Source organism: Bactrocera tryoni, unplaced genomic scaffold, assembly GCF_016617805.1.
Source record: "Bactrocera tryoni isolate S06 unplaced genomic scaffold, CSIRO_BtryS06_freeze2 scaffold_11, whole genome shotgun sequence".
Taxonomy (NCBI): domain Eukaryota; kingdom Metazoa; phylum Arthropoda; class Insecta; order Diptera; family Tephritidae; genus Bactrocera; species Bactrocera tryoni.
Window position 1 is genome coordinate 327,844 of NW_024395824.1, and position 27,300 is coordinate 355,143.

The following is a 27,300-nucleotide window of genomic DNA, read 5'->3' on the forward strand; positions in this document are numbered from 1 at the left end:
TTTGTTTTAATTTTTAATGAGATATTCCATTCATTGGTTTCCTGTTTATGTTCTTTATAACTAAAAATTATAAAAAACATAAAAATTTAAAAAAAAAATATGCTCATATTTCCATAAATTTGTCTATTACGATTGGTAGTTTGCGTTCGAAAGACGATTCGAACTGATACGTTTATATACTCGTTCACGTAAGTATGTCATCATGCCAGATTACGATAGAAGCGTTACGATCACGTACATCAAAATACGAAATACAGGCTTTTACGTGACGAGTAATACGTTCACTGATGTAACGATTCGACCCCAGGACGATGAGACGCTTTGTTGTTCTTCAGGCGGGTAACTGCTATTCGAACTTCTTCATGGTCGGGCAATGGAACGTCTGCTCTATCGTCATCGTTTGGGGAATCGGGTTCGCCTTCTCCTGGCGTTGTGCGTTCACTGCCATTCAGCAGGCTGGAGAAGTGTTCCCTCCATAATTTAAGTATGCTCTGGGCATCTGTCACTAGATCACCTTTGGGGCTTCTACAAGAGTGTGCTCCGGTCTTGAAACCTTCTGTAAGCCGCCGCATTTTTTCGTAGAACTTTCGAGCATTACCCGGCCAGCTTATCAAGCTCTTCGTACTCACGCATTTCAGCCTCTTTCTTTTTCTGTCTGCAAATGCGTCTCGCTTCCCTCTTCAACTCTCGGTATCTATCCCATCTCGCACGTGTTGTGGTCGATCGTAACGTTGCGAGGTAGGCAGCCTGTTTTCTCTCCGCTGCGACACGGCACTCCTCGTCGTACCAGCTGTTCTTTTGCACTTTCCAAAAACCAATGGTTTCGGTTGCAGCTGTACGTAAGGAGTTTGAAATGCCGTCCCACAGTTCCCTTATACCGAGTTGTTGACGAGTGCTCTCAAAGAGCAGGAGTGCAAGCCGAGTAGAAAATCGTTCTGCTGTCTGTTGTGATTGCACCTTCTCGATGTCGAACCTTCCTTGTGTTTGTTGACGTGCGTTTTTTGCTGCACATAGGCGGGTGCGAATCTTGGCTGTAACAAGATAGTGGTCCGAGTCGATGTTAGGACCTCGGAGCGCACGCACATCTAAAACACTGGAGACGTGTCTTCCGTCTATCACAACATGATCGATCTGGTTGGTAGTTTTTCGATCCGGAGACAGCCAGATAGCTTGATGAATCTTCTAATGCTGGAATCTAGTAATACAGATAACAATATTTCGGGCCCCGGCGAAGTCAATAAGCCTCAACCCATTTGGGGATGTTTCGTCGTGGAGGCTGAATTTACCGACCGTAGGCCAAAGATACCTTCTTTGCCCACCCTGGCGTTAAAGTCGCCAAGCACGATTTTGACATCGTGGCGGGGACAGCTCTCGTAATCGCGCTCGAAGCGCTCATAGAAGGCATCTTTGGTCACATCGTCCTTCTCTTCGTCGGGGCGTGGGCGCAAATCAGCGATATGTTGAAGAACCTCGCTTTGAAGCGGATTGTGGCTAGACGTTCATTCACCGGAGTGAATGATAGTACTCGGCGACGGAGTCTCTCTCCCACCACGACCAAACCAAACTTGCGCTCCTTTATATGGCCACTGTAGTAAATATCACAAGGACCTACTCGTCTCAGTCCTTGTCCCGTCCATCGCATTTCTTGGACGGCGGTGATGTCAGCCTTTATTTTCGCGAGGACATCAACCAACTGGGCAGCGGCACTTTCCCAATTAAGGGACCGGACATTCCAGGTGCATGCCCTATGTAAGGGATGTTTCGCCTTCTCACTGTAGCTCGCCTTCGAACGGATGTTCTTAGGCTACCCAGAGGATACTTGGTCAAAGACCGGAAGTAGTGAGCTGCTTGAGCCATGTGTAAAAGAATCGTTTTTGGCCACTCCCAAGTGAATGGCGATAAGAGAACTTTCCTCACTTGCGTGAACTTCTACACATGACTCCATCCTCCTATGGAGGAGAATCGTTGAACGATTGACCACAATCCAAGGTACAATTGCGAGATCGGTTTTTGTAGCCAAAATTCTTGGTAACCATTTCCTCGTTTGTTGTCAATTCTATAAGTTCTTCTTCCAGCTGAGGTGACATTGCTGTGTTGACATTTGAAAACGGATCCAACACCCAGTCTGGTATTTCCAAATTCAAAATGTCCTGGTATCGTTCGGTGAAGTCAATGTGGAGGTTTTCCAAATGTTGGCAGTACTGATAAATTCGGAAAATTGTGAATCTCACGTCTGCCCAGATTCTTTTTGTGTAGAAGCAGTTTGGCTGCGAAAGCAGCAACGACGTTTTTTGTTTTAATTAAATTTAGTTTATCGCCTTGCAGTTGGAGATTCATGTCGTTGAACAATTTATACAGGTCTGTCATGTAAGCTATTTCATTCTTTGATGTTATAAACTTGTCTTGAAATTCTGTATCTTTAGTTTCCAAGAACTCTATAACAGAGTCAAACAGGTTGTAGAATCGAGTCAGACAATTGCCTCTTGATAGCCAACGAACTTCAGTATGAAACAAGAAACGATTGAAATCCTCGTCATTAGTAATACAAAGCTGATGAAGTAATCTATCATTCAAAGAGCTGTTGCGGATTTTATTGACTGCTTTGATGACATATTGCAGTGATTGAAATAGTTTTTCACTTAAGTTTCTAGCAACTAAATGTTTTCTATGAATAACGCAATGTACACCAAGGACATCTGGAATTTGATTTTTTAAGTGCGCTATTAAGCCTTTATGGCACCCTATCATAGCCGGAGCGCCATCCGTAGCAACTGAAATAATATTTCTCAAAGGAATTTCTTTCTCATCGCAAAACTTTTCCAATATATTAAATATGGTTTCGCCTTTTGTATCTGTCTCTAAATTTCTAGCAAATTTTCTCATCTTTAATAAACCTCACGTAAGACAACCACAATGCTTCATTAGTTGGTAAAGTGGACTCATCGAGCTGGATTGAGAATTGGCTTGTCCTCATTTCATCAATTCGTCTTTGCACAGAATTATTATTCAAAGGAATTTTTCGGATAACATCTGCGGCCGGTTTATGAAGCACGGTAGTTATTACTTCATTTATTGCTGGCAATAATAACTCTTCTCCGATGTTATGTGGTTTGCCTTTTTGAGCAATTAACAAAGAGATATTGTACGAAGCTCGAAGTCCGTCGTCATCTTGCTTAGCAGCCGCCGAAAATAGTTTTGCTACACTTGGCTGAGTATTATGCTTCTTCTCTAGGTCTTGAAAATATGCTACATTCTTGTCTATCTTATCTGGATGCATTTTATTTAAATGATCTTGTAGTCTTAAAGGCTTCATTGCTTCATTCGAAAATGTTTTTAGACATAGAAGACACAAAGGCGAGGATGGGTTTGTGGGATTTTCAATGAATCCGAATTTAATGTATTCCGCACATTGTTTTGCTTTGAGAAATACGTTTAACTTCGCGAGAAGTATAAAGGAGCCGTAAGTAATGCTCATCTATTGCGTGCAAAACCACAAATGAATATAAAATAAATATTACATTGTTTATATAGGAATGCTTAAGCACAATTATTATATAGTAGTCCAAAAATATGAATTCTTATTTTTCCTAGAAATACATTTGTAAAAATAGGATCTTTCTCCTTTTCGTATTATCTTATTTTTCCCAGAACTACATTTGTAAAAAAGGATCTTTCTCCTTTTCTTATTATCTTATTTTTTCCAGAAATACATTTGTAAGCAACGATAAAGATCCTTTTTCTATTTTCCACATAAAAGATTTAAGGAGTTCAAAAGCTCAAAACGTGCGCTACATCAGCTACCTACCCGACGTCATTTCGCAAGTGATAAAATAAATTATCCAAGAGCTCAAAGCATGCGCTACATCAGCTCGAACATACCTACCCTACACCTTTGCGTAAATGATTATATTATGATAGCAAATGCTCACATACAGATTTGCCAATGACAATAGCACTACGTTTGACAGTTAGTATTCTATAAATTCTATCCTGTCGAGATGCCCCGTTATGAAACGGAGCGACCGATTGACATGATTTTAATTTTTCCTATATTCAATAAAATAGGACAGATATATGAACCACGCGGAGAGAAATATAGAACCGAGTTTGAGCAATCTTTTAATTCATATTAGTTGATGTTCACAAGTTGTTGTTGAGAGTCGAGAGCTCATAAAAAACAAATAACCCCCCAGGCCTCTACACAAAGACCCATTTTCTTTCTGGGTCTCTTACCGCCCCCCTTGACACCTGCAGCGCCCACAAGGGGCCGTTATCGCCCACTTTGGGAAACACTGCTTTAACGGGTCAGTAGGGTAATCTGGGCTGCTTTTTTGACATTTTTTTTCATAGAAATTTTTATTCTACAACAGCACTTTTTTCACATATCATGAGGTATATCATGGAGTTTATAAGAAAATTTTTTCAGAATTTTTTTGATGACATCTGTCGGAGAAATGGCTGGGTGAATGAGATGCGTTTTTTCAGTGGCGGACACGATTTCTCATGTTTGGATAATCTGAAACAAAAAAACCCAGTTTATTCTTAAAAAGTACGTGAATTGTTATCGTCCCTACCAGAATCATGAAAAAATGTTGATAAATAAAGAAGTAGTTAATGTTTTTTTTTTTTAATTTTTCCATGTTTTTTGACATAAATTTTGTCATAACATTGTCAATAAATTATAAAAAATTATGAATCTGGTAGGGACGATAACTAGGCGTTTTGCGAACATCCTTATTAATTCTAAGGATTTAAGGGAACAGAAAATGCAAAAATAAAAAAAAAATTAAAGATTACCCTACTGACCCCTTAATATTTTACGATTTTCCCTTGCTGACAGCAACTTTGGTCGTCCACTACAGCCAGTGTGTTCTAGGTTACCACATTCTTTGCACGTGTTTACCAAACTTTCTATAGTATGGCGATATCGACTAAACATATCACTGATATTTTAGGAGTATTCTCTTGCTCTTGCAAAACCCAGTACACGGTGCAAGAATTGCAGATTTACAACGGCACAACAACAAACACACGCAGCAAAATATTTGCAAGGGCTGTAAAATATGTCAGACCAAAACCTATGTATATTTGCGTGCAATGTCACGCAAAAATATAATTGCAACCCTGTTGTAGTTGCCATTTTACATAAAGACATATTACGTCGTTAAATTGTTGAGGAAGATAAGTTTTAAATGGATTTTATTATTTCTATTTAAATTTTAAAGATTTGTTACAGTTTTTTTTCTTAAAAATGTATGCAGAAGGTGCGCCAATTCACAGTAACCATGCTTAATAGTCATTCACAACAAATTGACCGAATTAGCCATTCATATATCACTAGATTCTGCAATGGGTGCTCTCGTGCTTTTGTATATTTCGGTATAGTATTTTTGCAATCTGCAATCTTGCAAGAGCAAGAGAATACCCCTATTCTGTGGGTTTACCTTCATTGTAAAGGTGCAAAATAATTGTTTTCTCAGCAGGAGCTAATTCTTTACCTTTAGACATTTTTAATATGCACAAAATCACGATCACAATCGAAACGAATGCAACTAAGACTATGCACGACGATGCACTAACCACCATATTATTATGGTAAAATATAAAACCAAAAAAAAAAAATCTGCACCAACTAGCAGAATTGAAAACGAAAGCAAAATACTTTTGTGAGCACAGAATTTCGCCGAAACGCATATTTTTTGTTTGATCTGCATAACGGGACAGTATTTATTTTCATGGTGAAAAGTTTCAAGCGTTTTTGAAACACGATAAATAGTTAGGGATGCGCAATTTTAAATCACCCCAATTACCTGTCGCGAAAAATTCTTATAAATTGTTCCGGTAACGAAAAAGCGTGCGTGTTGATTCAACGGTTCGAATACAATGCCAGTTCTTTATTTCTTAATCTAATTGCTAAGCCTAAATCTTAAAACTAACGGCTTAAACTAGTGGCAACATAAATATGTATTAATAAGGGGTAAGTGTAATCATCTTCAACTTTTCGTTCAATATTGTAACAGATTATGGTAAGTATTAAGGTAAGTAGTAGATTGGTATTACGATTGCCTTATCAAGGTAAGTATTTTATAATAGATTTTCTTAATTTAATTTTTAACAATTCAATAGTTTATAATTTTTATAATTCCATATTTTACAATTCATTTATTATTTTTATTTCAGGTATAAATTTGTAGATATGTCGCTTGACGCAACACCGGCCACCTTGACAGCATCAATTTCCTTCAACCTCCATTGGAAGTAAGGCCAGCTTGTGGATGGGACGCTTAATTGTGCCCGAGTTAGTCGCCACGTCTGCGACTCGTACCTTGCCGTGTTGTACTTCGACGGTGGCGACGACGCGTCCGAGTATCCACTGCTGTGAAGGCCCGTTGTCCTCGTGGACGAGGACGAGGTCGTTGAGCTGCAGATTGCGAGTGGGGTGCAGCCACTTGTTGCGTTCCTGAAGTCCCGTCAGGTATACTTTGGACCACTGTCGCCAGAACTGTTGCTTGAGACAGCAAACAAGTTGCCATCTCTCGCAACAATGAACTGGGTCCACTGGTACTTGCTCTGGAGGTAACTCATCCTTATCAGCAGATGCGCTGGGGTTAGTGCCTCGCCGTCGATGGGGTCCTGGCTCAACGGTGTTAGGGGCCGAGAATTGAGGATGGCCTCTACTTCTGCCAGTAGGGTTGATAGTTCCTCTGCGGTCAGTAGCGCGTTGCCGATTACGCGAACGACGTGATGCTTGGCGGACTTCACCGCGGCTTCCCATAACCCGCCGAAGTGCGGCGCCCGCGGTGGTATAAAGATGAAGCTGCACCCTTCGTCTGCTGCGAATCTCTTCAGGTCTGGACCCATTGCTAGAAACGCCTCCTTCAATTCGCGCAGCTTGCGGTCGGCGCCGACGAAATTGGTGGCGTTGTCGCTGAATATCTTCGTCGGCATTCCTCGGCGTCCAATGAACCTTTTTAGGGCGAGAATAAATGAATTAGAAGATAGGTCCGAAACTAATTCTAAATGTACTGCTTTGGACGTAAAGCAAATGAAACTGCAATATATGTTTTTTACGGGTGGTCGACCGCGTATTTTTAGAGTTGTGTATATCGGACCACAAAAATCTACGCCACACATAAGAAAGGGCCGTAGTGCTCGAAGTCTTTCGACTGGCAAATTTCCCATTATTTGGTTTTGCAACTTCGGCTTGTAATGAAAACAATACATACAGTTTCTTACGGTTCTACTGCAAGCTTCTCGGGCATTAATTAGCCATATGCGTTCTCGAAGAAGCGCAACCAACGCTTTAGCCCAAGCGTGGTGAATTCGAATATGCAGGAACCGTAAATACGTTATAACGAAGTGCGAACTTTTATTTAATAAAAGCGGAAATTTGGCATCGTATGGGAGAGGTGCATTTAATAGGCGACGTATCCGAGTACTCATGCAAAAACGGGTTGAGTTTTTGCAAGTTTGCGGGTAGGGTGGTACCTTTATGCAATTTTTGAATAACATCCGAAAATTCTGAATGTTGGACCACCTGTGCAATTTTTAGAAAACTCAAGTTTAGCTCTTCTGAAGTCAGATCCTGTCCAATGGAGGATTTTGGTGGTCGTATTATCCATCGTAATATGTATGCGACCACACGAAGCAATTTTTTATGAGAAGAAAATTTTTCAATGAGGTCCAATATTGAATTTTTCTCAGCAGTCGAAATTAATGTAAACGTAGTTTTCTTCTTCTCTAATGCTTCGTCTTCTGGTGAGAGCTGGAAGTGGTTATTAATTGGCCATAATGCAGGGTCTTCTAGGAGGAACTGTGGACCGCCCAACCATATTGAATTATTCAATTCGTCCACGTTACAACCCCGAGACACTTGATCCGCAGGATTTTGTTTCGTTGGCACATGTCGCCAGTGTACTTTGTCAGTCAACTCTTCGATTTCGGACACTCTGTTTGCGACGAAGGTTTGTAGTGAAGACGGATGTGTTTTAATCCAATGTAAAACGATTTCAAAGTCTGTCCAAAATGTAATATTTTCGAAATGTCGACTCAACATAGGCGCTACTCTTGACCATAATTTCGAAAGAAGATGTGCTGCCGAGAGCTCAAGACGTGGAAGAGATTTGGTCTTCAGCGGAGCCACTCTAGACTTTGCAGTAAGCAGCATGCATTTAATACCACTAGCGGATTGGCTTCGTATGTATATGCAGCATCCGTACGCCCTTATTGAGGCGTCGGAGAAGCCATGTATTTGGCAGATGGCACTCGACTCAACGTTTACGTAACGAGGAATGCTTATCGATGAGAGCTGCATTAAGTTGGTTTTAAAGTTCTGCCAGCTAGTGTCACAGCGCAATGGAATCGACTCATCCCAATCTAATTTTTGGATCCAAAGCTCTTGCAATAAGATTTTTGCTTTGGTAACTAGTGGGGCTAGTAATCCAAGAGGATCAAAAAGGCGAGCAGAAACTGACAATATGTTTCGTTTGGTGGCTCGCAGATTATTGAAATTGTCATCTAAAACAAATCGAAACAAATCCTCTTTCGGCAACCAATGGATTCCTAACGTTTTAGTGGAACTTTTGTCATTGAAGCTTAATGACTTCTCAGTGCAATCACTGTCGAAAAATTTAGGGTGGTTCGAAAACCCTTTTGTTAAGGTGAATCCGGAGGAGTTTAATATTTGAATTACCTCACTTCTCAAAAGATCTAGAGACTCAAAATTTTCGGACCCTGTTAATAAATCATCAACATAAAAGTATCTTTTGATGCCCAATGAACCGAGTGGATATTTCATTGTATTGGCATCACTGAGCATTTGCAAACACCGTGTTGCGAGAAATGGAGCAGGCGCAGTGCCGTATGTTACGGTGTTAAGACGAAAAATTTGTATTTGCTCTGAAGGATGCTCTCTCCACACAATAAGCTGACAATTTATGTCTTCTTCATGCATAATTATTTGACGGTACATTTTAGTAATGTCCGCTCTTAGTGCATACTTGTGTAAGCGAAAACGAAGAAGAGTTGAGTATAACTCTTCTTGGATGGTTGGACCTACCAATAAAAGTTCATTCAACGCTATTTGAGTTGAAGATCGACTAATTTGGTTGTTGTGCTCTTGGGCCTTGAAATGCATTGATGCGAAATGAAGAAGTGTGGCTCACTCGGTTTTCTTATTGCTCGTTGGGCTCATGTGACCCAATACTCTATATTCATTCATAAAGTCCAGATAAATTTTACGAAGTTCTGGATCTTTTAATGTCCTTCTCTCCAGAGCCTGAAACCGCCGAACTGCGGTTTCATATGAGTGACCGAATAACTTACGGTCAGCTTTAAAGGGCATTCTGACTTGAAGCCGTCCTGAAGGCAATACTTGAGTAGTATTAACGAAAAAATTTTCACACTCTTGTTGCTCTGGTGTGAATTTGATGCCATTTGATTCTGAAGGTAATTCTTCTAGAGCCCAAAATTTTTGGACTTCTGAATCTATTGACGTAAAGTCTTCTTCAGCTTGGCATAATGAGCTATGTAATTTGGGAGGAGAACTTAGATTGCTGACGTATTTGCCAGATACAACCCACCCTAAAAGGGTTTTTTGTAATGTTGGTTGATTAGGACCATTTTTAATTTGGCCGACAGCTAGAAGATCGAAAAATATTTCTGCACCCAATAAGATGTCAACTGTTTTACATTTGTGGAATCCTGGATCCGCCAATTCAATATTGTGCGGAATTTTCCAGCCATTAATATTGATATTATGGTCTAGATGATTTGCCGAAATACTTCGCATTATCCAGAATGCCGCCGAAAATTCGTAATTGTTTACCCGCGACTTAACAAACGCGCATAATTGTGCCCCCACTTTCGTTTTGGAATTGCCGATCCCTATTACGTTTAATGTTTTCTGTTGTCGTCGAATCCGCAACTTCTGTGCCAAGTCCTCCGTCATTGAAGTTGACCTTGGAGCCTGAGTTCAGCAACGCTCTCGCAGGTAGGTACTCTCCTCAACTGGTCCTCATCTGAATCACCACCGGCTGTATGCATGGCATGAGTGGTTGATGGTTGCGGATGAGGTGCAGCGGGGAAGGAAAGCGGATACTGGTGCAATAATGTGTGATGCGATCGATTGCACACACGACATCTATCCGCTCTGCACTTAGAGACAGTGTGTCCTTTACGCAAACAATTTATGCATAAGGACACCGATTTCACGAACTCGAACCTCTGCTGCACAGGAAGCGCCTTGAAAGTGGGGCAGGCAGTCAAATAGTGGTCCTTAGATCTGCACTGCTGACAAAGAGACTGCCTCGTATTTGCTGCCACTAGCGCCGATTTGGTCCTGTCCATATGTTGTTGTTTCCCATGACTCGCACTGCTTGTTGGTATGGGCTCTGTTCTTGAACTTAATGCTCCTTCCGCTGATAGCTGCTGGAATCTTCGATTTAGGGTGGCTTCACATTCGCTTTAACTGTTCCCAAAGCCTCTCCAGATAGACAATTTACCAAATAATTAAATTTTTCTAAGTCTGGGATGTTTGGATCATTATAAACCAAGCTCTCGAACAAACTCATAAAATTTTTGAATTCGGAATATTCTCCCTTGAATTTCGGCAAATTCATTTTAGGGAGCCTTGAGCTGTGAGAAGCTACAAAAGATGTTTCGGCAATTGACGATCTATTTTTGGCTAAAATGTTTTTAATTATCGTTTTCGTTTCAACAATTATGTCCTCTAACTCCCCTCGGGCCATGTCGTCTTCATCAATCTCTTCAATGTTAGATTGGCATTTCATTAGCTTTTCACTATGTGAATTTAATATGTCCAGCCGACATTCCAATTCAATTGGATCTAACGACATAGTTTTTTCTAAAAGGCCCGTCTTTATTCGCAAAATACTATTTTTCGCCACCGTCCTTTGACGCTTTAACGACTTTAAGTCGATCAACTCCTTACTTGGAGAGGGGTTGGCGATAGTTGGCTTTGGCTTGCTCATTTTTGCTTGTTTAAATTAAATTTCCAAAAAAGACTATAACGGTTGGTAACAGATATATCAAGAATCGATAATGATAACGAAAAAATAAATGCCGATTCCCAAATATACGAAAGCGAAACCAATAGCAATAAAGGCTGGCAACAAATATATTAGGAATCGGTTACGAAAACGAAAAAACAGATAATATCGATTCCCAAGTATACGAAAGCGAAACCAATAAATGCGCAAAATGAGCAATAGCACAAAGAAGTAATTTAATCGGAAAATGTCCGAACGAAAATCGACAAAAATTGCGAAAAAAGACCGATAATTGCAAACGCGGATCGAAAAAAATTGCGAAAAACGAGATAATTTAATTTTGCATTTAATAATTCTTTCACCTTTATTTCAAAATAAAGGGTACCGCAAAATCCCAAAATCCCTTATTCACTTTGAATTCGTACGTATATGTAGAAGTATGTATTAATATATGTATATATGTATGTATGTACATATATACACTAGATACAATACAATATAACAATTCAATATAATATAAAGTGAAAAGGGAGAGCCAAAAACTGAAAGTGCACTTGTTCTGATGTTTGCTTTTTTTTTTGTTTGCACTGCTTTCAGTAAATCGCACTCGTTACCTGGTGCGTCGGCTGTTTGCCGGCGCTTACGTCCCTTTTGCAGAGAATGCAGCGGGAGCTCATTCCCTCGACGGCAGCGGTTTGATGGTAGCAGCGACGATGGCAGCAGCGGCGTTGTGGTAGCAGCGATTTAATGGCAGCAGCAACTTGATGGCAGCAGCGATTTGATAGAGCAGCGACGTTGTGGCAGCAGCGATTTGATGTTGTAAGATGTAAAGCTGGACACTAAGCGGTATGCCTTACTGGTTTCTGTAGCGGCACTGGAAGCGGTAAGTATATAATAGTGCTACTTTACTTTTACGGCACAAGAAACGGTAGGTTTGTAGCGGGAGTTTTTAGCGGCACTTCACAGTTTTAGCGTTTTTTTTTTTAAATTTGCGTTAGACCGGCACCTTAATAATAATAATTATTATTTTTTTTCACGGAACTTTCAAGCGAAACTGTTTCAAACACTTTGGTGGAATTTTTTTGTAAATCACTGTACCTACCGGGTTTCCAGTTTCCTTACACTTGTGTATGTTTTGTTTGTCCTTTTTACTTCTTTTATTTTTTTTAGAAATTTGGTAGCGCAGGTAAGTAGAACTTTTTTCTTTGTTTTTAGCACATACTCTGTATCACGTATGTATTGTAGTTATGTATATAAATTTGTATGTATTTTTTATTTATTGTAGGTAATTTTATAATTTCTTCTGTTTAGTTTTCCACGATTTGCTGCTGCACATATGTATCACTTCATTCACTTTATATAGGGATCACTCCACACTCTTTTAAAGTAACACCTTAGTATATGTATGTATGTATGTACGTTAGTATCACTTTTTTTTTGTATATGTATATGCCTTGCTATTTCGGCTTTTTTCTTTTTTATTTTAAGAATTTAAGGTTTTTTAGGGTTATATTTGTTTTATATATTTTTTCACTGTCGAGCCGAAAACCGAAAGCAGAAAGCCGGAACAGGTAATTGGTTCGAAAGAGTTATTAAATCACTATTAATTGTATTTTAGTTTTAAAACAATTTTTTTTTTTTTTTTAATTTTTAATAACGCACTTAGTCCCTGCTCGGCGCCATGAAAAGTTTCAAGCGTTTTTGAAACGCGATAAATAGTTAGGGATGCGCAATTTAAAATCACCCCAATTACCTGTCGCGAAAAATACTTATAAATTGTTCCGGTAACGAAAAAGCGTGCGTGTTGGTTCAACGGTTCGAATACAATGCCAGTTCTTTATTTCTTAATCTAATTGCTAAGCCTAAATCTTAAAACTAACGGCTTAAACTAACATAAATATGCATTAATAAGGGGTAAGTATAATCATCTTCAACTTTTCGTTCAATATTGCAACAGATTATTTCAACGAAGATGAGAATGACGAAGCAAATATAATTAAAGGAAGTTTTTTTTAGATTTTTTTTAATATAAGTTCATAGCATGTATTCATATTAAAATTATTTAAATAAACATAAAAATTCATTAAACGAATTATTAGAAAATAAAAATAAAAACTTATGGCTTACTTATATGTTGTAGTTCAAGTTTTAAATTATTTTTTTAGGTTTCTAATTTATCAATCGGTTTTACATCACAGCATTAAGTCGCTTCATTTCCATAAATTTATCTTTTTTAATTTATAGTTTTCTAATCCATCTGTTTGTTTCAGACTGTTCTCGTGCATGTTCGCTCTGTTGCTTCATAAGCGTGTTTAGAACTTTTTTAGCATTCTCCTCTATATTTTTTTGGATATTTATTTCCTCCTCAAGTATACCAATTTAGTTCATTTTCTGTTTCCTGTACAGTGGGTCAGGTGGTCAGTACCTCCATTTGCTTTCATTTGCTGGTGAGACGATAAAAATGATTTTTTATTTTGCATTTGGGGCTGGGAAGAAATGTCGTCAATTTTTCTCTTCTAACTTGTGCTAGGGATGTCATCTAAAATGTTTGTTGATGTTCCAAAACTTTGTTTACTTTTCAATCCTTCTACTGGTGTATTAATGAAAAGTAAAGCGCTGACATCCTCTTCGAGGGAATTTAAATTTACTTGGTTGAAGGGCCCAGCACCTCTTCCAGAAATTTGCTTTGTATTTTTAACCATTTACCTTTTAGTTGGAAATTTAAAATAAGTCCAAATCGATAAATGAACCAATATTAACCTGTAATATAAACGCGTGATGTTTTTTTTTATACCTTTTTCCATGCAGACGTGTCCTTAACTGGACGGCCCATAGCGTTTAACTCTTCTGAAGTGTCTTCCCAAAAAGCATTTATTTCCGCGGGTGCTCTTTAAGAAAATTCTTTAGCTGGGTGCAACTTCATTATATCCACTAGTACTTCAAATTAATTTTTTTGATGCGTTTTTGTTTCTTGTCTCTAAATCACTCATTTAAAATATAATTTAATGCGCCCTTAGCTATTTTTTTACATAACTACTTACAACTGCTCCATTTTTGTCAATTTACGCAGTTCACTCATCAACAGATAGATTTCGATGAATACCTTCGATTTTTTGGTTTCAATGATTTTGAAATTAGCGCCATCTATTAGCCACGGAATGTATTTTGTCAAGTCGGCAAGAAAGCTAATTTCTATCGCAAATTTCATTTCCGATACGGTTTCAATGATTTCAACGCAATAATTTTCGATCGAATGGTCAAGTCTTTCGTGTGTTCATACATACTTTATATCTGTTAAAAATTGAAGGATGGAGTCATGAAGTATGTAGAAGTTCACGCAAGTGAGGAAAGTTCTCTGATCGCCATTCACTTAAGACTTGCCATAAACTATTCTTTTGCATATGGCTCAAGCAGCTCACGACTTCCGGTCTTTGACCAAATATTCTCTGGCTAGCCTAAGAACATTTGAAGGCGAGCTAAAATGAGAAGGCGAAACACCCCTCTTCACAGGGCACTGGGTTTGGGACGACCATGGCAAACGTAAAAAGGAATAAGATATGAGGGCATACACCTGGAATGTCCGGGCTGCCCCCGTCACGATGTCAAAATCGTGCTTGGCGACTTTAACGCCAGGGTGGGCAAGCAGGGTATCTTTGGCGCAACAGCCGCACCATTATCTTGTTGCAGACAAGATTCGCACCCACCTCTGTGCAGCAAAGAACGCACGTCAACAAGCACAAAGAAGGTTCGACGTCGAGAAGCTGCAAACATAACAACAGAACGATTTTCTACTCGACTTGCACACCCGCTCTCCGAGAGCACTCGTCATCAACTCTGTATAAGAGAACTGTGGTACGATGCATTTCAAGCTCCTTACGTACAGCTGCAACCGAAACAATTGGCTTTCGGCAAATGCAACAGAACAGCTTGTACGACGAGGAGTACCATGTCGCTGCGGAGAGAAAACAGACCGCCTACTTCGCACCGTTTCGATCGACCACAACACGGGCGGGATGGAATAGATACCGACAGTTGAACAGGGAAGCTAGACACATTTGCAAACGAAGAAACAGAGATAACGCAATGCGTGAAGATGAAGATCTTGACATGCTCGCCGACAGGGGTAATACTTGAAAATTCTACGAAAAAAATGTGGCGACGAACAGAAGGTTTGAAAACCGGGGCATACTCTTGTAGAACACCCAAAGGTGATTTAGTGACTGATGCCCACAGCATTCTAAAATTATGGAGGGAACACTTCTACAGCCTGCTGAATGGCAGTGAAAATATAACGCCAGACGAAGACGAACCCGGTTCCTCAATCGATGACGATACAGCAGACATTCCATTGCCTAACCATGAAAAAGTTCGCATAAAAATTATTCACCCTGAAGAACAGCAAAGCGGCGGGAGGCGATGAAATGATAAGGAGCACGCATCATCTTTTTTGTAGAATATGGTCGAATGAAAGCATGCTCAACGATTGGAATGTAAGTGTGCTCTGCCCACTCCACAAAAGGAAGACCCCAAAATCTGCACCAACTACCTTGGGATAAGCCTCCTCAACATCGAGCGTATTGTGTGAAAGATTAAAGTCCACCGCCAACAAACTGATTGGACCTTATCAGTGTGGCTTTAGACCTGGCAAATCAACAACCGACCAGATATTCACCATACGGCAAATCTTGGAAAAGACCAGTGAAAGGAGAATCGACACACACCACCTCTTCGTCGATTTCAAAGCTGCTTTCGACAGCACGAAAAGGAGCTGCCTTTATGCCGCGATGTCTGAATTTGGTATCCCCGCAAAACTAATACGGCTGTGTAAACTGACTCTGAGCAACACCAAAAGCTCCGTCAGGATCGAAAAGGACCCCTCTGAGACGTTCGATACCAAACAAGGTTTCAGACAGGTGGACTCCCTATCGTGCGACTTCTTCAACCTGCTGCTGGAAAAAATAATTCGAGTTACAGAACTTAATCGAAGAGGTACAATCTTTTATAAGAGTGTACAGCTGCTGGCGTATGCCGATGATATTTATATCATCGGCCTCAACACCCGCGCCGTTAGTTCTGCTTTCTCCAGACTGGACAAGGAAGAAAAGAAAATGGGTCTGGCAGTGAACGAGGGCAAGACGAGATATCTCTTGTCATCAAACAAACAGTCGTCGCACTCGCGACTTGGCTCGGACGTCACTGTTGACAGTCATAACTTTGAAGTTGTAGATAATTTCGCCTATCCTGGAACCAGCGTAAACACCACCAACAACGTCAGCCTGGAAATCCAACGCAGGATTGCTCTTGCCAACAGGTGCTACTTCGGACTGAGTAGGCAATTGAAAAGTAGAGTCCTCTCTCGACGAACAAAAGCTAAACTCTATAAGTCGCTCATAATTCCCGTCCTGCTTTATGATGCAGAGGCTTGGGCGATGACAGCAACCGATGAGTCGACGTTACGAGTTTTCGAGAGAAAAATTCTGCGAAAGATTTATGGTCCTTTGCGCATTGGCCACGGCGAATATCGCATTCGATGGAACGATGAGCTCTTTGAGATATATGACGACATTGACATAGTTCAGCGAATTAAATGACAGCGGCTAAGCTGGCTAGGTCATGTTGTCCGGATTTACGAAAACACTCCAGCTCTGAAAGTATTCGACGCAGAATCCGCCGGGGGAAGCAAAGGAAGAGGAAGACCTCCACTCCGTCGGAAGGGCCAAGTGGAGAAGGACCTGGCTTCGCTTGGAATATCCAATTGGCGCCACGTAGTGAAAAGAAGAAATGACTGGGCCGCTGTAGTTAACTCGGCTATAATCGCGTAAGCGGTGCCTACGCCAATAAAGAAGAAGAAGATGTTTGTGTTATCGGTGCAAAAATGAGCTTCGAACAAAGAACCAATATTAAATCTAATTTTAAAATTGCTAAAACTTTAACCGAAGCGTTTCAATTGATGAAACAAGTTTATGGCGATGATTGCCTATCCCGTAGCAGAGTGCGCGGTTTCAACGTTTTCAACGCTTTCAAAGTGGTCTTGAGGACATAAGTGACAATCAACATGTGGGCCAAACAAAATCCGTGATCACCAAAAATTCCATCGAAACTGTGCGTGAATTCATCAAAAATCAGCCGAAATCATCATTAAAATTCATGGAAATGGAATTAAACATCTCCAAAACATCGATTTATCGCATTTTGACCGAATATTTGGGCTTACGAAAGGTGTGTGCACGGTTTGTTCCACACAAATTGACTGACGACCAAAACTTGGTCAGAATCCAACATTTGATCGACGCTTGTGACCGATTATTTCACCAAAAATCGCATTTCAACCATTAACCACTCCCTTTATTCACCTGATATGGCACCGTGCGACTTCTTACTTTTCGTCAAAATGCATTTGCCCATGAAAGTAAAGCGTTATGCAGACGTAGAGGCCATTCAAAAGGCTTGCACCGGCATACTGGCGGCCATACCGGCCGACGAGCTAAAACACTCGTTCGACATGCTTTTAGACTGTGCAAAAAGCTGTATTGAAGCAGAAGGAGACTGAAAAAAATAATTGATTTTGCCGAAAAAACCATTTGTTCTGTTTTTTTTTAAGTCTTATTTACTTCGGAACACATCTTGTATATCTCCATAACAATATATTTAGTAAAGAAAATTTAAAATAGTATTTATCATTTTAGTTCATGTTCAATTCTATACTAAATGGCTCTTCTTCACAATATCGGATGTATGTTTCTACAAAAGTCTGCTTTTTTATAGAGGTACAACATACCACCATGTGAAGCAACCACAAGACATAAGCAGGGATAATGGGATGCCCAACTTATTCCAGTGTGAGAGCGCCTTAAAATAAGCGTTTTTTATAACATTTTCCATTGTGGCCACATCGAACAAAATAAGAATTTTTGGGCATTTAAATTAAAACGCCCAACGTTTATTACGATTGCAAATTATTATATATTGGACTTTTAATATATGGCGAAACCACTTAAATCCTTTTTTATGATTTTATGATATATTAAAACAACTGACTTTCGATCTTTCAATACTTAATAAGGTGAATTAAGCCTGTTAGTTGTCAATTAATGAATGTTTTTAATCATTTGTAATAGAAAATGATTTCTATTATTCATCAAATTACAAAACATTTCATGAAATATGTTTAACACATATTTCAACGTTCACATATATTTTTCGTATAATTTCAATCTGGCCGTTCCAGTCATTCCAATTGCAAAACGTCAAAACCTACCCAATCCAGTCAACTGTCAAAGTTCGGTAGGTGAGCGGCTCTCACATTTCCAGTGACAGGAGAGTTGGGCATCCCATTATTCCCATCCCCACCATACTTTACTGTTTTTGTAACAAGGCTCTTTTGGATAGTTTTCCCAAAGCGATGCCAGCTATATTGTTTGACAGCTGACTGAAAACGATTAAATTTTGATTCGTCTGACCAGATTACAAGCTTTCAGTCATCTGCCATCCACTTTCGGTGTTCTGTGGCGAATTTCAACCGTGCCTTGACATTATTTACTAAAAATGCAGTTTATTTGCTTTTTACCGCTGCAATATAACCAATGACGCGGAGAGCTTATTTGTCATTCCATTTACTAACAAGCTTATTTATTTACATTAATGCGTATTTTGGTGTCAAGTGGTACTCACCTGAAATAGTTTGCCTTTTCTTAACTCTTGGTTTATTTTAAGCTGTTTAGATATTATTTGTGTGGAAGACCTGCTCTTTAAAAGACTATAATAATCCCATCAATGAGTGGTGACAGTTTCTTCATTTTTTTGAGTAGCTATGAAATTAATGTAATAGTTCTTACCAGGCGCACTTGAGCACAATATCAATTAAATATTTTATTTATGTCGTGAAAAATGCAAACTTACGGTAAACTTTAATATTTTTTGTTGAAATCGTAACAGGTGTATAATTGAGTACATGTGAACTGTTTTAATTTTTATTTACTTTTTTTAGAATTTTTACATTTTATGTTTTAGTATTATTTAGGACTGAACATGAGCCAAATGGATAAAAAAATTTTAAGATTTACATACGTAGGTTGCTGTATATATTTCTGGCCTAATAATGTAAATAGGCATATTTATCAACGAAAATGTTTTTTTTCTTTTTTTATTTAATTTTTCTTTGTCGATTGCTGTTTTGTTTCGGGCTCATACGCATAGATCCATGATTCGTCACCTGTGACGATCTTATAAACATCTTTTGAAGCACCGCGATCGTATTTTTTCAGCATTTCTTTACACCAATCCACACGAGCCTTTTTTTGAGCGATTGTCAAATTGTGCGGGAGAACAACGAGAACAAACCATTTTTACGGCCAGGTGTTCATGCAATATCGAATGTATACTGGTGGGAGAAATGCATAGGCATGCCGCTATCTGAAGGTATGTTACATGACGGTCTTCCATTATCAGTTCACGTACGGCATCCACAACGGCTGTTTTTGGACGACCTTCGCGGAATTCATCTTTGAGCGAGCGTCGGCCACGACTGAATTCGTTGTACCAGTTTTTCACAGTGCTATAGGATGGTGCTTCATAGCCATACCAAGATTTTAGCTCATCGATGCACTCGTGTCGTGATAATCCACGTCGAAAGTTGTGAAAAATGATCGCACGAAAATGTTCACGAGTTAATTCCATTTTTTGGCCGAGATGAATTTTTTAATTCCCTGTAAATAAAACAATTCACCATTAAAAGACAAACCGTTCTGAGTGAGGTTATGTTAAAAAATGTCAAACTTTCCAATGGAAATGTCAGATTGCATCTGGCAACACTTAGTGTTGCCCTAGGCCAGAATGTATATAGCAGCCCTTGTATAACTACAAAAATTTAACCCATTTGTGCTCCCCACTGTATGTATAGTACATCAATTAATACGTAATATTTTTTTTTTATTTACTTTATTTACAATCTATCTACATTAAGATATTCAGTAAATTAGATCTAGTAGATAATGGCAGAGGTAGATTTGTCCTTGAGCAAATCTACATAAAGGATTACTTAATTTTTTTTACATACACATAAGTAAAATATAATTAACTTAGGTTATTAAATACATCCATCAAAAATTCATTTTTTTTTTTTTTGCCAGACTTGAATCTTAGAGAGTTTTAGAGAAATGGTAAATCTAAGATATGAGAACGTTTTAGCCGTATAGTTTCATAAGTTGTATCTAACAGACAAACAGCAATTGGGTTTATATGGTTTGAGAGACGTGCAAGATATCTAGCACTGTATTTTAGGATCTCATTTTTTATAAAGGGAATACCTAAGTCGTTATGGATAGCTTCATTGGTAACAAACCATGGGGCGTTAATAAGTGACCGCAATGTTTTTGATTGATAACGTTGCAAAATCTCCACATTGGACTTACTGGCAGTACCCCAAAGCTATATGTTGTATGTCCATATGGGTTTGAGAATAGCATTGTAGAGCCGTATTTTATTTTCTATGCTAAGTTGAGACTTTCGACCGAGCAACCAGTACATGCGTTTAGTTTTGATTTTTAATTGTTGTTGTTTAGCCTGAATATGACTTTTCCATGTAAGACGTCGATCTAGATGCATCCCTAAATATTTAACTTTGTCCCTAGTAGGAATCTGCTTATTATTTAAAAATACAGCATGACACTCCTCTTTTCTTAATGCAAATGTGACATGTGTAGACTTTTCAGAGTTAACCTTTATTTTCCATTTGTTGAGCCAAACTTCCAGCATATTCAGTTGGTTTTGAAGTAGGGACGAAGCTTCTATAGGGGTACCACTAGAAGCGATAAACGCATGTGGGCATACCTGATGTAAATATTGTGTACAGGACTGGACCCAAAACACTACCCTGCGGTACACCAGCATTAATGCTGTAGATTTCTGATGAGGCATCCCGGTGCCTTACATAAAAGTGTCTGTCACTTAAATAAGATTTAAGCACTAAATAGTAATGTGCTGGCATTAGCCTTTTTATTTTGAAGAGGAGTCCTGGATGCCACACCCTGTCAAAAGCTTGTTGAACGTCTAAGAAGGCTGCAGAACAGTATTTTTTTTCTTCCAACGCATTTGTAATTACATTTGCCACCCTATGGTATTGCTCTGGCGTACCGTGTCTTATTCTGAACGCAAACTGATGTTCAGGTATGATTTTTTGATCCTCAATTACTGGTAATATTCTTTGCAAAAATATTCTTTCGAATATTTTCGAAAATGTTACCAGTAAGCTAATAGGACAATATGACGTAAGACAGCTTTCAGGCTTATTTGGTTTTGGGACCATGACCACAGTAGCACATTTCCATTGCGTAAGGTAATGATTTATATTTAAAATAGCATTGTATATTAATGTGAGAAACTCGATAGCTTTTTCCGGAAGAATTTTATCAACTTTGCTATCAATATAGTCGTAGCCGGGTGTTTTACTATTATTTAATCTACGTACTTCCATAGCAACTTCGCTAATTGATATCTTGCTAATGGGGAGGTCCATTTGACATGGAGGTTCTAAAAAGTTTAGTATCTCTGTTTCATCACTACTAGTACCTAAGGAATTAGGTTGACAAGTTTGGTAGAGGTGTATAGCAAAGGCCTCTGTTTTGGCTTCATCACTCCTGCAAAATACCCCATTTGAGTCCCTAACTGTTGCGTTTCGTTTGGTTGGTCGTTTAAGGTACTTGGTAGCTTTCCAGAGTCTGTGCTCATCGTTTTTAGTGAAATCAAGGTTTTTAATAAACAAATTGAAGGATTCATTCTTCAGTTCGGATAGCTTTAATTTTAGTAGCTTGGTTGCTTTATTAAGTGCTCTCTTTTCAGCTGGGTATCTACTTTGCTGCCAGGCTTTTCTTAATCTTCTTTTTTCTTTAATAAGACCCAACACTTCAGCAGGAACCTGTAAATGATCAGTAAAAGTCGGCTGGTTTCTTATCGGGCTAGATAGATATGCGGCCTCATGAACCAGGTTTGTAAATGATTCTACCGCTGAATCCAATTCACCACCATTTTCTAAGGGCACGTTAAGGTCAATATGTTTATCGATCCAATATTGGAAGGATTTGAGATCGGTTTTCGGGGTAAGGATCTTATATTTTTTGGAAGTCTGGTAAACATTTGCATTATATGAAACAATTAAAGGCGAGTGATCTGAACTTAGTTCATTACTGTCTTGAATATTTAACTTATGTCTGAGTAAACCAGAGTATATCACAAAATCGAGAAGATCCGGATTTTTTCTTGGGTCGCCAATATGTTGGAGTGCCTGTTGATAAAATGGAAAAATTTCTTTGGGTAATACATTTTTCGAGTTCTTTGCTTTGCATTGAAGTCCCCACCTGCCAAAAATTTTGAACCAAACTGTCTAAAAATATCAACGTATTGGTCTGTTTTAAGGTTAAATCTTGAAGGAAAGTATACAGAGTATATTGGTGACTCATGGTTGTCACATTTAACTTTTACTCCTGCTGCTTGTAGATATTGTTCTCTAACTTCTTCCAGACATTCATATTTGATTCTGGATTTGATTAAAATGGCGGAACCCCCATGGGCTCTGTTGTGTGGATGGTTTGCACATATAAGATCATAACCGATGATTTTGAAGTACGATTTAGTTGTGAAATGGGTTTCAGACACTAAGAAAATGTCTATATTGTTTGTATTTAGGAATATTTTTACTTCCTCGGTATGATAAGTCAGACCATTGGCGTTCCAAATAGCTATTCGGAGACCTACTTGCATAGTTTTTCCAAAAGAATGGACATCATTTTAAACAAACTTTGAGTAAGCTCAAGCTGTTTAGAAAGTAAGGTTTCAATTTTTTCAAGAACTTTGTTTTCTGAATTTAAATTACTTTGAACACATTGGGCATATGACATATTTGGGTTGGCATACACATTTTCTGTTTGTTTATCATTATTCAGTTGGGGGAAATTATGAGGGGCATGGGAATATGATGGAAAATTGTTTCTTTTATCAGCCATATTAGATTTTTTGGCAAGGTTTTGGTACACCTTGCAACCCTTGTAATTTGCTGGGTGGCTTTGTAAACAATTAATGCATTTGGCAGGCGTATCTTTACTTTTAACGCATTCAGCTGTTGGATGGTCCAGACCACACTTCACACACCTGTACTATTTTGTACAATATGATTTGGTATGCCCAAACTCTTGACAGCGATGGCATTGTACAACATCATTTACCTTTTTTGGAGGGTCAACCTTAACAATAGCGTTTCCAAGATATTTTAAATTAATGATATTTTTAATGTCATTGCTTGGTTCTAAGTCGACAAAATGCATGCATAAAGGCATATTCGTAAATCTACTTCGTATATTGCTAACGTTCTTAACCTTAAAACCCAACGCTTCTATTTCTTTTTTTATGTCATCTACTGTAGTAGAGATATGTAAGTTTTTTAAAACAATTCTATACGCACGCTCTTGTTTAAGCTGGTACGTATGGTAGTTAATTTCTTTTTATACTCTCGCAACAATGTTGCTAAGGAGAGTATTATAGTTTTGTTCACATAACGGTTGTTTGTAAGTCCTAAAACTAAAAGAGTCAGATATAGGGTTATATATACCAAAGTGATCAGGGTGACGAGTAGAGTCGAAATCCGGATGTCTGTCTGTCCGTCCGTCCGTCCGTGCAAGCTGTAACTTGAGTAAAAATTGAGATATCATAATGAAACTTGGTACACGTATTCCTTGGCTCCATAAGAAGGTTAATTTCGAGATGGGCAAAATCAGCCTACTGCCACGCCTACAAAATGGCGGAAACCGAAAACCTATAAAGTGTCATAACTAAGCCATAAATAAAGATATTAAAGTGAAATTTGGCACAAAGGTTCGCATTAGGGAATGGCATATTTGGGCGTAATTTTTTTGGAAAAGTGGGCGTGGCCCCGCCCCCTACAAAGTGTTTTGTACATATCTCGGAAACTTCTTTAGCTATGTCAACCAAACTCTACAGAGTCGTTTTCTTTAGGCATCTCCATATACAGACAAAATGCATGCTCAAAGTTGTCATATTTGTTGAATTATTTAATAACAGCATTTAGGTTTGTTGTTTGTGTTAAAAGAGCTCTTGACTCATTATTAATTAATGTTGTTCTTTTCATCGAGTGACCTTGCTCGAACGGTGAGCACTGGTCACCCATTTATGTATTCACGTGGTCGATTTAATTGATAAAGTCTTATGAATAGAGTTTTACTTTGAAATAAGAGTTATCGTTGAAGTAAAAACACAGTGAAATTGAAAACGGTTTTCTTTGCAAATTGTTTTATTGTAATTTTTTGTATTTTTTTTTTAAGAATTACTTTTATTTATTCTAAAAATTAAAAAGAAGTCTATTTAGCTAAATTCGGCCTCCACGAGGAGGCCCAAATGGGTCGAGGCTGATCGACTTCGCCGGAGCTCGAAATATGGTTATCTTTAGTACTTGATTCCAGTATAAGAAAATTCATTAAGCTACCTGGCTGCCTCCGGATCGAAAAGCCACCAACGAGATCGAACATGTGGTGATAGACGGCAGGCACGTCTCTTTCTATGATCTCCGAGATCATAACATCGGTCCGACCACCAGTTCGTTGCAGCTAAGATACGCACCCGCCTCTGTGCAGCAAAAGACGCACGTCAACAAGCACAAGGAAGGTTCGACGTCGAGAAGCTGCAATCATAACAAACAGTCGAACGACTTTCTACTCGACTTGCACACCTGCTCTCTGAGAGCACTCGTCAACAACTCTGTATAAGAGAACTGTGGTATAATGCATTTTAAACTCCTTACGTACAGCTGTAACCGAAACCATTGGTTTTCGGAAAATGCAAAAGAACAGCTGGTACGACGAGAAGTGCCATGTCGCACCGGAGAGAAAACAGACTGCTTACCTCGCAACGTTACGATCGACCACAACACGTGCGGGATGGAATCGATACCGAGAATTGTAGAGGGAAGCGAGACGCATATGCAGACAGAAAAAGAGAAAGGCCGTAATGCGAGAGTATGAAGAGCTTGAAAAGCTTGAAAAGCTGGCCGACTGGGGTAACGCGCGAAAATGCTACGAAAAAATGCGGCGGCTAACAGAAAGTTTCAAGACCGGAGAATACTCTTACTGATCTCCCAAAGGTGATCTAGTGACCGATGCCCAGAGTATACTAAGATTATCGAGGGAACATTTCTCCAGCCTGCTGAATGGCAGTGAAAGTACAACGCCAGGAGAAGGCGCACCCAATCGCGTGACGATGATCGATGATGATGGAGAAGACATTTCATTTCCCGAACATGAAAAAGTTCGAATAGCAATTACCCGTAAGAAGAACAACAAAGCAGCGGGGGCCGATGGATTGCCTGCCGAGCTACTCTAACACGGCGGCGATGAGCTGATAAGGAGCATGCATCATCTTCTTTGTAAAATATGGTCGGACGAAAGCATGCCCACCGATTGGAATTTAAGTGTGCTCTGCCCAATCCACAAAAAGGGAGATCCAATAATCTGCGCCAACTAAAGTGGGGTAAGCCTCCTCAACATCGCGTATAAGGTTTTATCGAGCGTATTGTGTGAAAGATTAAAGCCCACCCCCAACAAAGTAATAGGACTTTATCAGTGTCGCTTTAGACCTGGCAAATCAACAACTGACCAGATATTCACCATGCGCCAAATCTTGGAAAAGACCCGTGAAAGGAGAATCGACACGCACCACCATATTATCGGCCCCAACACCCGCGCCGTTAGTTCTGCTTTTCCAGACTGGAAAAGGAAGCAAAGCAATTGGGTCTGGCAGTGAGCGAGGGCAAGAAGAAATATCTCCTGTCATTAAACAAACAGTCGTCGCACTCGCGACTTGGCTCTCACATCACTGCGGACAGTCATAACTTTGAAGTTGTAAATAATTTCGTCTATTTAGTAACCAGTATAAACACCACCAACTATGTCAGCCTGGAAATCCTACGGAGGCTAACCCTTGCCAACAGGTGCTACTTCGGACTGAGTAGGCAGTTGCGAAGTAAAATTCTCTCTCGACGAACAAAATCCAAACTCTATAAGTCACCCATAATTCCCGTCCTGCTACATATATGGTGCAGAGGCTTGGACGATGACAACAACTGATGAGTCGACGTTGCGAGTTTTCGAGAGGAAAGCTCTGCGAAAGATTTACGGTCCTTTGCGCTTTGGCCACGGCGAATATCGAATTCGATGGAACGATGAGCTGTATGAAATATACGATGGCATTGATATAGTTCAGCGAATTTAAAGACAGTGGCTACGCTGGCGAGGTCATGTTGTCCGGATTTACGAAAACACTCCAGCTCTGAAAGGGTTCGACGCAGTGCCCGCCGGGGGAAACAGAGGAAGAGGAAGACCTCCACTCCGTTGGAAGGACCTGTCTTCGCTTCAAATATCCAATTGGCGCCACCTTGAGAAAAGATGAAACGACTAGAGCGCTGCTGTTAATTCGGCTATAATCGCGTAAGCGGTGTCTATGCCAATAAAGAAGAAGAAGAAACCAATGAAACTTCGGGACTATGTTTTTGAATAGTTTTTCAATTGATTATAGTAAATATGGCTCTATACAGACCAGTTGGAATCTGAAATTTTACCCTTTATAACAAGTATGCAACACACAGCTTGGGAAAGTACACCGGAATTAAGGAAAATTACTTTCAATATCTCAATGATTTAAGAGAAAAAATTATATTAAAGAAAAAGCTACGATGTCAGTAGCATCAAACTTGTTGCCCAGCTGATAAATATATTTTAAATTTAAATTTCTAAAGATCTTGCGGAAAATTAAGAGGTTTAAAAATGAAAGGTTTAAGAAAGAAAGAAAAATATCTTCAGTCCCTAACCAATGAATGAAATTTCGACTACTCTCTTTGGAAAAGCTGTAAAAGACTACAAGCACCAGAAACTCAGGTATGTCCCTTTAAAATAAGTGCTGATAGTTGGGCCAGCAACGATGAAAAAAAAGCGGAATTATTTTCGGATTACTTAGCCAAAATAGAGTCCCAATATGAAAGACACATAGATTATGCTACTGCTGCCAGTCAAGAAAGCGAAGAAATCTAAGTTGAACAGGCAGTGAGCTAAGTGAGGAAATCAAAATGTGAAGAACAAAAAATCCCCCGATTACCTGATTACTGCCGAGGTTCCACAACAGATTTCTCCAATAAATATAGTAAAATTTACGAACATTATTCGCATTTTTTATCTTGAATATGTGCCAACTTATTCGAAAACATCTGAAGTTATCATGATTCCAAAGCCAGAAGAAC

At 39.2% G+C, this 27,300-nt stretch overlaps 2 protein-coding genes across 8 annotated transcripts in view; both read right to left on the reverse strand.

Moving 5' to 3' along the window:
* LOC120779694 (ADP-ribosylation factor-like protein 4A) overlaps nt 1–27,300 on the reverse strand; it is a 200,708-nt gene that overhangs the window by 70,764 nt on the left and 102,644 nt on the right. The gene's annotated exons all lie outside the window — the stretch shown is intronic.
* On the reverse strand, nt 6,159–12,474 carry LOC120779693. The gene is made up of 2 exons (XM_040112053.1): nt 11,624–12,474; nt 6,159–6,967 (listed from the first exon to the last, which is right to left on the reverse strand). The coding sequence occupies exons 1-2, from the start codon at nt 11,684–11,686 to the stop codon at nt 6,233–6,235; spliced, it is 798 nt and encodes a 265-aa protein (XP_039967987.1). The 5' UTR covers nt 11,687–12,474; the 3' UTR covers nt 6,159–6,232.